Below are 11444 nucleotides of genomic sequence, written 5' to 3'. Positions count from 1 at the left end.
ATCTTTTGTAACATCATAAATGTACTAATACTTCTATCTAATAAATCTATCTATCTAAAAAACATTTATATATTTAGTTATTTAAAATATTAATACTTACTGATGTATTATATGAAATGTATTTAATATAATTCATTTATGTTTTTATTATTAATTAATTATTATTAATAAATAATTTATTCATTTTTACTATGTCACATGCCTGAACTGATTGTATTATCACACCCTTGAAAAAAAGGCCTCATAGGAACACATGCAAATTTTAGTGATGGAAAAGAACTGATAAGACGAGATAAATCATAATCGGGTGTACAGTTTTGACAGACACACAATGCCAACAGTGAGGTCAAAATCTGTACAGCTTTACTGTTGAGTCTTGAGCAAATGTTGCTCTTCCCTTTACATAACAATCGCTGCGTGACTCAAACTAGCTTGACGGGGAAGTAGGCATACTAGTTGAACCGTCTCCACTGCAGACGCCAAAGGGTGTGGTGTTTATGAGAGATATCTACTCTTTTGTAACATCATAAATGTACTAATACTTCTATCTAATAAATCTATCTATCTAAAAAACATTTATATATTTAGTTATTTAAAATATTAATACTTACTGATGTATTATATGCAATGTATTTAATATAATTAATTTATGTTTTTATTATTAATTAATTATTATTAATAAATAATTTATTCATTTTTACTATGTCACATGCCTGAACTGATTGTATTATCACACCCTTGAAAAAAAGGCCTCATAGGAACACATGCAAATTTTAGTGATGCAAAAGAACTGATAAGACGAGATAAATCATAATCGGGTGTACAGTTTTGACAGACACACAATGCCAACAGTGAGGTCAAAATCTGTACAGCTTTACTGTTGAGTCTTGAGCAAATGTTGCTCTTCCCTTTACATAACAATCGCTGCGTGACTCAAACTAGCTTGACGGGGAAGTAGGCATACTAGTTGAACCGTCTCCACTGCAGACGCCAAAGGGTGTGGTGTTTATGAGAGATATCTACTTACAAGCATTGTAAACAGGCTGAACATTAGGTACAGTTAGAGTGCTGAAACAGAAGACAGCTGCACGCTAGACAGCGACCAGGCACAGGACTGGTGTTCCACATGCAAGCTGGGTTTAATCCAAAAGAAAGATCTAGCACAGAGAGCTGAGCCAATGACTCAGTGCTGATTGTGAAACATGGGAAACCACCACAGTGTACAGGAAAAGTCCCATATCTCTATCAAACCGGGACACGCTGATGTAGCCCATAATGGACATTGTGATTAGAGGATCATGAAGCTTAAGCTTTTTCTCTGTATTAACTAAACTCAAAAGCGACTAACAGCCTATGAACATTCATAGCTCATTAGAAGTTTAATGTTGTTTTAACTTTACTTGCTAAATCTGTCAGTTTAAAACAACATTGTCATTTCACTCAGATATACGTCACAATAGAGAAGACATCTGTGCCGACTTTAAATCATGACCTAGATTAACACATTGATTTAAGGTTCAATCAATGAAAAAAAGCTCAAAAATACTTGCCTTAAGCATGATCAAGAGAAAATTTCATTTTTATGATTATCTAAACTTTATTGGCCAATGTAATTTGCTAAAAAAAAATACTTTTTTTTGCCTCGTCCTATGCTGGCTGTACATCTGATTTACACAAAACGTAGCACAATAACAAAAAGTTATAAAAAATAATTTTGATTTATCAACGAGTTGCAAAGCTAATTAATTGGTCTAGCGATGGCCAATTGCAACTGATCTATATCTGATGAATGCCATGTCCAAAACCATGAACCACATGGACAACTGGACATTCAGAAGATAAGATCACATACTCGTTTCTCCGAAAAAACAATCCGACAGCCAGTTATTCTACTTTGAAACATGCGTTCCGTTTTGGAATGTCTGTTTTTGTTTTGGCCTGTGTGATTCCGCCCACTGCCAATCTACCCAACAGGATTTCGACACCCCGGGTTGCCAGTGGGCAGAAAACACAGCGTACTGCAGCCATGGAAGCCAGCTAACGAATTAGATCTGAGCCTCAGCATCCACCTAAAAAGTTCTATGACCAGAGGCATATTAAAAAGCGGATAAATCAATTCATCGACTTGACGCCTTCCACTGTGAATTGCACTCGTTCCTGTTGGGTGTCCTCAACCTGGCAACCCGTGTGAGCGTCGAGTCTGAGGAGGAGGGCACGGGAGAAACAATATTTTGAATTTGGATGCAGTACCCATGTCAACCGCTAGCCGACAATATACTGCACCTTTAAATTTTAGTCAGACAAATCAACAAACATGGCCACTGGTAGGGTTGTGACGGTGAGGAAGTTTTCCCACCGGTTAATCGACGTGTGACAACACCGGTAATAACGGTATCACCGTTGGGGTGGGGGGGGAGTGTTAGTTAGTTTGAGTTTCCCTCTTTTCTTCGCTTTCAAATGGCCTGTAAAAGTGCCGTGTGCATTTTACTTTCACTTTCAAAGTAACGCAATTCGGCATCAAGCAATTGTTCATTTGAGTTTTCCCTCTTTTCCTCAGAATTCTTGGCTTTCAAATAGCTAGAAAAAGCGCCGTGGGCATTTTACTTTCACTTTCAAATTAGCGGCAATTCAGCGTTGACTCAATTCAAGCAACAACAAGGTCAAACGCAGAACTTTTATTAACAAAACAAATAAAAATACACCATATATGCCTAATAGAATTACAAATTACTTAGGCTACACAAAGTTTAAATGGGTGTATAAGACTGAAAATCAGCAAACACTGTGGAACCAAATAAATAAGAAACATAGAACGTTTATTAGCAAAACGAATAAGAAAGCTTGGAGGCACGGCATATACACCTTGATGTAAAATAAAATAAATAAAATACACAAAGTTTAAATAAAGTAATCAGCAAACACTGTGGAACCAAATAAATAAGAAACGAATGTTTAAAATAACTTCCAGTCAATAGGCTTTTCAAAATCTCACTCTTGTCAGTCAGCTCGACTCACTCTCCTCACGTGATAAATAAAATCACGTTGTTCGCGCACGGTTCGGCACACTGCACGGGCTTTAGTTTTTAAAAATGTCCGTCCTCTAACTGAACTAGGCTAAATTATTTTGTTACTATAAAAAAATCAAAACGACGGTGGGGGGCGGTGCCGCGGTAGGCAAATGATGTGACCGGTGTTGCGGCTTAACACCAGTCCGAAAACACCGTCTATCGCAGCAAGCCTAGCCACCGGCAGCCAATCAAATTTCAGCATTTTCTCAATATGAATGGCAGATGATGGCTGTAATTCTTATGTTGTCCACTAGATGAGATCCTTTTAGGTCTTCTTTGCATCTTTTTCCATCAATGTGAATGCCTGAATATTTCCGCATTGTTTTTGGAACTATCATGCGTTTTTCTAAGCTGTTCAGTATCAGCGGAGATTCCAGACTGTGTTGACTTCGCAGTACAAACACATAATATCTGAAAAGATACATGGCAGTTTTATCACCTATTTGTCCACATGAACGATTGGTGCTTTGACCCAGATAATCACCTCTTGCAACTAGCCTATATTTGTGCTTATAATCGTACTTTTGCAAACTATTCTAACTCAATAATTTAAAAGCCATTGGAAATATCCTATTGGGTTTTTGTGAAGCAAACTTCCCAGTGGGCCTACAAAAATATGTCATCACTGAGTGAGAAAAGGACATGTGTGATCAGCCGGAATCACTTATGTAATATGTCATGTACATTTTAAATACTACCAAAAATAATTTGACTCATTCGTTTCCGTTTATAAAAAGAAAGAAAAAAACACATCTACAGAGAAGTTCATTTACAATGGAAGGCAACATGACAAAGCGCATTACCGTAAACTGAAACTATTTTTGCACTGAATATGGAATGTGCCTTCAACGCATTGACAAGGGAGATAGTTGTGGCTTCAGTTCGACCTCGCCTAGATCATGAAGAACTCGTGCCAGAGCAAGAAAAACAAACCCCAGCAAAACAGGCCTGAAGCAGGCCAACGGGGTTTCCAATGAAGAGCACCATGAGTCAGTCAGTCAGTCGGTCGCTGTGTTCCCTCTGCCCTGCACCACACGTCACAAATAGCTTCAATTAAATGAGTGAAGAAGAAACAGACACTGTGCTTTCACTCTGCTGATTCTATCGTACATCATGTTCTTGACAAATGCACTCGGATGATAAACACCTCTGTTCCTCACTCAAATAATGACTCTGTGTTTTACAGATGGATTTTCTCTTCGATCCAGCCACTCCAAGAGAAAGCCCCAAGCCTTCCGGCAGAATCCATGTCTATTCTGTCAAACAACAAGACCTGAACAATGTGGGACTTTTGCAAACACACATGACAATTCATGACATTTCTGTGCATCTCACAGACTAGGAATCCCACTGCTGCTCCCACAAAACACACCTCTAACAATCTCAACAGATCGACTGACCAGCATTATAGTGGTAACCTATATGTCTGATCCTCAAATTGGATAACACCATGTCTGCACCGGACGCGAGCGGCACAACGCAATGCTGTCTACACTGGTTGCTACACGACATGACAAATCCCAGACAGTAAACCGATGCCTCGTTCTATTTATGATGTACGGACACAAAGTTCAAATGATTTGCAACGATCGCTTTGTCGCGTCCGGTGTAGACACGGCGCAAGGAAACTGATTTTTAGCAGTAACTTATAAACCTACAATGAGCCAGGTTGTTCATCTATGATACATGCTTCTGCTGAAGCCATCAGCCTGCATTATTTCAGCTTATTTTTTAAAAATAAGTTTAACATTGGAATTCCAGGTGGAAAACTACATTACCCATGATTCTGCAAAGAAATCTCCACCAATCAGAGAAGCGAAACAAGCAAAACATCCCAAAAGAACTCTTTAGTGCCCGCACACGGCTCGCAACTTACTTAAATAATTGCACATAGACCTTATTATGCGTCAGAGAAACGAGTACACAGCCATCTTTAGAATATTATGTCTGAACTTCCATTTTTTGCGGCAGCTCTATAGCGTCACTGTTGAAGAGTAATTAGCTGGTGAAGTGGATTTAGTTATTGTAGAGTTAACGAGAGTTATCATTTGCATTGTAATGTTCGAGGCCGATGTCATAACAAATGTCAGTAGGAAGGCGCTTTAAAACAGCGCTTCATTCATAAATTCGTATGACCTTACTTTCACGCTGTGGAAATACAAATGAGCGCAGCGCTGAAAAGGGGTGGAGCTACATAAGGTCTATATATGCATATTGCGCAATAAATGTAAAATGTTATTTCTATTCAACATCTATTCAAATTTCTATTCAAATCAAAATCAATAGTTTTATATTTATCTATGGGTTTTCATTTATTTAATTACAATGCTTCCATCAGTTAAACCCTTGTGCCATTGTCTTTTTGTCCGATTTTCAAATACATTTCGCTCCAAATGTAAGTTTGTAATGATGTTGAGACTGACCTCGTAGCTGGTTGGTGTGGTTCATGACTTAGAACTCCTTAACGAGGACTTTTTTTTTAAAAATCCCTATGGAAAAAATGAATGGGAATATAATATATAAAAGCTCTAAGGCATTTCACGGTTTATGTCATTCCACTTGTCTTTTACAGCAGTCCAGGTCAGCAGAGTTGACTGAAGCTGATTTTTGGAAAGCGTCTATATTTTCTCCTGTTCCAAGATCGCTCGGAGTGGGCGGGAAATGCAAGGCTCAAGGCTCAACATCTTGAGCAAAAGTGCTGTTACATACAGATTCAGTTACATGTTTTGCTTGGTGAGCGAACTACTTGTTTAATAAAGAAAAAGATATGTTTAAATGTCTGTCTGAAACACAAATTGCTGCCTATTGTTCATTGAATTGAAAATATCACTTGAAACGTGTGACAGAAGATAATGCAGTGCCCTGTAGGACGACTACACTTCTCATGTCAGGGTTTGATAAAGTGTCTTTATATTCATCAGCATGACAGACAGAGTGCTTCCTGTATGCCTAGAAACACGTGTTGCAGCTTCATGCAGGAGCAGGAATGATTGACGGTGAACACACTTGACCTGCTTGATTTACCAGACTGCAATGTCCTGGGAACACACACAATGGAGTTCTATTTCTATCTCTGACAGAGGACACCGCTGGGACAGGATCCGCCCACATTTTTAGGGGCTGTCCAGGAAAACGAAAGAGACCGGAGAGGACACTCCTCCAGACATATCGAGGCCCGTCCTTGATGTCAGCAGCATGCAAAGAAATGCTGGCTTTTCCTTCCAGAAAGCCCCAAGCCACACATTTTTGCTTATTTAACTTTGCATTAGTCAAATACACACAGATATGAGCACAATCAATGGATTTCCTGCAGAGCTTAGGTACTGCGTTGGGTCACCACTTGATGTCTAATGTAAAATCGAGGTGTTGAAGGAAAACCACTAGTTTTGAGTAAATTATGTAATATTTAGAAGAGGTTTCTTTCTAGTCCTCACAAGCATGAGTAACCAAGCGCAGTGGTGAGGAGAACACTTAATGCTGGAATTATGAGTCAGAGCAACAACCCACTCCACCTAGCCTATGTTTTTCTCATAAGGTAGTTTTTCTGGAGTCAAAATGACAGATTGCTGATATAATTTTATTCAGCTGATTTATATGTATTTTATTAGTTTTTATGACTTATTCAAAATAATGATATTTTATAACAGATCATTTTTATGATTGTCTTTCATAGATGTTCAGTAAGTTATATCCACAAATGAATTTTAATTAAGTTTACATTTTTATTTATTTTATTGCCTTTTTACACAATAACAACCAATTATTACTTAATAGATTACTTTTATGGATTATTGACTTTTTATATATGTTTAATAACTTCTATGCATAACTGAGTTATAGTTGTTTCATTCTTTATTATTTTATTGGTTTATTAGACAATAATAACATATTTTATTACTTTATTATTATGTGTGCATTGCTCACTTATATTATTTATTTAAAATAATATTTTTTATTACAGCTTATTTGTATTTATTGACTTTTCTTTGTAAAAAAAGTGTGATAGCTTATATTCACAACTTTTATTATCCTATTCTTTTTTTACACAATAGTTACCACAACAATAAAAACCCTAATATGCATTATGCATTTATTATTATTAACCCATGGCCAGCACGCAGCAAATCTGGCATCACAAAACCCACATAAGATGCTCAAAAATGCTCCACGCGATTATGAAGCCTAAAAACAACAGTTAAGAACAGAAAATGATTAAACTTAAAAACAGTGCAATCAGTTCGGACGTAGCACAGTGCGTAGGCATCTCACTCGACTCCAAATCCATACATCCATTCTCATTTCCTGCTCATTTGATTCATGCAAAGTAAGCCCAACAATGTGATCTAGCACGCATGACACTTTTAAAACACGGACATTCTCAAACAACATGTCCAATATCGAATCGCTGAACATTTACCATTGGACAGCCACCGGTGGCTTCTGCAGAGCAAACACTTCCACAGCAATGCTGTTAAGAGTGCAAGACCTTCCTTGTGCAAAGAGCATGTTCTCACTCAACGTGCAATGCTGCAACATGGCTCTCAACAAACAAACTGGACCAAACGCAAGAGGCCCGAGCGTGTTATGCAAGATCATCCAGTGAGGTTATAGATATTTACCACACGGTTCCATAAGCTCCAGAACCCACGGGCGACAAACTCTGGTAGCGCTCCGGAACCTCCCATATGGTCTTATTGAGCTCCTGTCGATAGAAAGTCGGTCTCTCCTTGTGGGACATTCCTGTAGAGGAGTGGAAACTTCTGTGCTGCTTGCTTGATATAAACAAACACAACAACTAAGCGCAAGCTCCGCGTTCAGTCCTATCCGCGTGCATTAGAGGACTTCAGTCAAATGCATAAGATCTGCACAAACTCCAGCTCTGATCCTGGAGGAGTCGCGAGGTGGCAGAAAACGCGTGAGATTTCTTCTGCGGATTTCTTTTTCTTTTTCTTTTTTTTTTTTTCTCCCGTTACAGGTTCTCCTCTGACGAACACGCTTGACGTCACTGCACAAGGGCAACTCTCGGGACTTCGTCCCAAACCTCGCGAGAACTTCTGTTTATTATGATTACTCAATATTAATATAAGCAACACCGAAACAGAAATAATCATTCACGACATGTATACAAAGTAACTGTTTAAATTATATGAGCAGTAAAATAATAATAATAAAAAATCGAATAGCCTTTAGACTTTGTTGCTCTTTTGTTAGTTTTGACTGCTTCTATTAGTCGCCTCTGGCTTGCTTAGTTGGGGACACTTCATTTCCAGCGATACCGTTGACTTGATTGCAAAGATACTATTTAAACTGAGCTGGATGTTGACATCACTGAATTCAATGATGAACTGTCTTTAACTGAAAAATTTGTGTTTACTATTGTCATTTTGCATTATTGACACTATTTTCCTAATTAATGCTGTTCAGTTGCTTTGACACAATCTGTATTGTTAAAAGCACTATATAAATAAAGGTGGCTTGACTTGACTTGACTATTGTCCTCATTTGGATAAAAGCGTCTGCTAAATGACTAAATGTAAACACTGCAATATTCAGTATACTGTATGTATGCTTGAGGCAGTTCCTCAGTAATATTAATGACTAATATATGCTTTTATCTTTTTATTTTCTATTTGACATTCAAATATGTCATAATATCTCTTAAGATGTTCAGGTACCAGTTTAAAACGCCATATAAAAAATAAAATGTATTGCTTAATACTTCTCAAACATAAATAAATCTAATCCTTTCGACAATAAAACAATATATTTATCGGTAATAAAACAATAGTAGGCCTACTACTAGTACGCTGAATTCGGAACCGCATACTAGTAAACTACTCTTACTGCTTACTATTCATACTCTTACTAGTACTTGAGTACTTGCTACTTTATTTCAGCGTTAGTAAAAGCGCGGAGGTGGTGCGCTAATCTGATTGGTTCATCCTTAAAAGCGCTGAGAAAAGTAACAGGTTCCACGTGGCGGCGTCCGGGCGCGACATAAACAAACACTTTACGGTAACTTTTATAGCTTCTGAAATCAAAGTGCACAGTGAAAAGTTCAAATTGAATTCTTATTTAAACCATCTCAACAGCACTGATTTAAATATGCTTAAAACTTTCGGTGGATCACATAACTGCTACACACAACAAACACGAAAGGATTCAAATGAAAAGGACAACAACTGAACACACCTAGCTAGCACTTGCATAGGATTATACAGAAAATATTTATTATGTTCCACGTTTACAAATATGAACCTCCAACAACTAGCATTTTCTATAGAGCTTGACTGTGTACATTTACAGGCTGAACGAGGATAGTTCAGTTGTGGACTTTAGTACATGAAGAGTTGATGATAGGTTCAGATACCACATGCATTTGAATGCTTAAATACAAAAGAACATCCTGGCATCTACATGTTTGTAATGTGTAATAGACAAAAATGCATCAACACAAAAAAAATATCATAGGACTGTATTACAGAAATCTTAATTCTTGACTCAAGAGTTGAAAAAGTGAAATTAACCCTCTTATTTATATATGTTAAAGATTGAACTTGTAGTGTATTTCCCCAAAACGATTAGAATTTTCCCAATTATATCATATCATCCACATATAATGTGATAGCAGGATCATTCAGAAAAGTGTTGACGTCTATGTTTATTGTAGTTTTATGTAGCTGTGTATTTATCAAACCGAACCAAACAGACACATCTTCACAATGAAATCACATGGTGTTGATCAAGAAGGTTTGCTTTTACATATATTATAAAATTAAAGTATATATGTGGTATCAAAAAATAATGTTGTACAAGTTTTGTTTTGATCTAGTAGCATTACTAGTTTGCCTATTTGAATGGGAAGGTTTCCATGAAGTCTATGGAACATTTTTCATAATTTGTCCCATGCTGCAAACAATAGGTCTTATATGTTTATTATAAACATTTGGGGTCATTTGAATAATGACATAAGCCATTCATGACACCTAAACCTAAAATAGCTCTCAATAAATGACATTTTTGTAAAAAAAAAAACTTATATTCAAAAATTGTACAAGATAACATTGTTTCTGCCTTCTTTACTGTACGCCCAAGCAAAAGAAGTTTGAATCCATAATAAGTTCTTCATTTCATCATCGGCAGGTATTACGGTTTAACCCTGATCCAAGACCGAATTCACCCGAAATCTAACCTTAAGTTAAACATTTACAGAAATGGAAAGCAGGTCTTAAATTGGTGCTAAACCGCAGGTGGAGTCGGCTCTCTGTGCATCTTCGCCAGCACTGCATTTCTACAGGCGTTCAGAGTCCAGTTTCCAGAGAGAGCGATTCATCTGGGTCACTTCAGAAAAATCAGGTAAAATGCCATACACATACAGGACGCCGCCACAGCAATGTGGAGCCGTGTGCCTATTACTGCAGCTGCAGAGAAAAGAGAAAACACACAGCGCATGAAACCTCACTGCAACGCCATGAGCTTCATTACAGATCCGACAGATGGCTTACCTTTGTAAAAGACTCCCCAGACACCCTTCTTCTCAGACAAGAGCCAGCTGTTCAGACGAGGGACCTTCTTCAGGTATGCACACGTGCAAATGAAAAGAAGCCCAAATACAAGAATGCCGTCGAAAGAGTACACTGTGAATAAAGAGCACACCATTAACCCTCTATTACACGCAGCTCAAAAAGTGTGCTGTAAACTGAATAGAAAAAATAAACAAACACAACACAGAGGGATACAGAACTCATAAAGTGATGATTTATTCACACTTTCCAAAGTAATCACACTTTATGGTGTTATGGTCAAATATTCTTATAATTACTTAAAGCGTCTGCTAAATGTAAATGTAAAATTACACAATAACTATTGTTCTACAGTTTGGGACGGTAAGATTTTTTTTAATGTTTTGGAAAAAGGTCTTATGCTCAACAAGGCTGCTTTTATTTCATACAAATACAGAAAAACAGTAATGAAATATTATTACAATTTAAAGTAATTATTTGCAATTTTGGGACATTTTAAATGTAATTCATTCCTGTGATGGTGATGGCAGGCTGTTTAAAGCAGCCAATACTCCAGTCTTCAGTATCACAAGATTCCGCAGAAATCTTTTTAACATGCTAAATTGGTACTCAAAAACATTTCCTATTATTAATAATGTAGAAAGCAGCTATGTAATGTAGATAAATACAAGAATTATTAAAAAAAAAAAAAAACACCTTGACCCCAAACTTTCAAACAGTAGTGTTTAATAATAACAATAGTTCCTATTACTTATTTCACTTCTGTTTCAGTTTTTATAACCATTTCTTACTATGTGTCAGTAAGTTGTTGTTTTTTAGCATGTGTGTTTGGCAGTGTTATTTTTTAGGATTA

The 11444-nt window shown here is 37.0% G+C and overlaps 2 protein-coding genes across 3 annotated transcripts in view; both read right to left on the bottom strand.

Annotated features, from left to right (window-relative positions):
- LOC107680431 (mitogen-activated protein kinase 14B-like) overlaps nt 1-8183 on the bottom strand; it is a 36922-nt gene extending 28739 nt beyond the window's left edge. The window contains exon 1 of one of the 2 annotated variants that reach the window (XM_016476315.1): nt 7688-8183. In XM_016476315.1, coding sequence (XP_016331801.1) covers nt 7688-7806 — 119 coding nt within the window. In that variant the 5' untranslated portion in view covers nt 7807-8183. The remainder of the gene's footprint in view (nt 1-7687) is intronic. The other variant, XM_016476314.1, reaches the window with a different exon arrangement.
- A 1094-nt stretch (nt 8184-9277) lies between these two features.
- On the bottom strand, nt 9278-10727 carry LOC107680413 (protein kish-B-like). Its single transcript, XM_016476302.1, has 2 exons — nt 10574-10727; nt 9278-10489 (listed from the first exon to the last, which is right to left on the bottom strand). Exons 1-2 carry the CDS (start codon nt 10725-10727, stop codon nt 10407-10409), a joined length of 237 nt encoding a protein of 78 aa, XP_016331788.1. The 3' UTR covers nt 9278-10406.
- Between the last annotated feature and the right edge of the window lie 717 nt (nt 10728-11444).

The sequence above is a fragment of the Sinocyclocheilus anshuiensis genome, unplaced genomic scaffold, assembly GCF_001515605.1.
Source record: "Sinocyclocheilus anshuiensis isolate Anshui unplaced genomic scaffold, SAMN03320099.WGS_v1.1 scaffold792, whole genome shotgun sequence".
Taxonomy (NCBI): Eukaryota; Metazoa; Chordata; class Actinopteri; order Cypriniformes; family Cyprinidae; genus Sinocyclocheilus; species Sinocyclocheilus anshuiensis.
The sequence above is the reverse complement of the archived record's forward strand: the minus strand, read 5'-3'. Positions and strand labels throughout refer to the sequence as shown.

Bases quoted from the DNA above. Each gene is read 5' to 3' on its own strand.
- LOC107680413 (XM_016476302.1), bottom strand. From the start codon at position 10,727: ATGGTGTGCTCTTTATTCACAGTGTACTCTTTCGACGGCATTCTTGTA. The intron at 10,490-10,573 runs GTAAGCCATCTG...TTTTCTCTGCAG, and splicing joins CTGGGGAGTCTTTTACAAAG to CTGCAGTAATAGGCACACGG.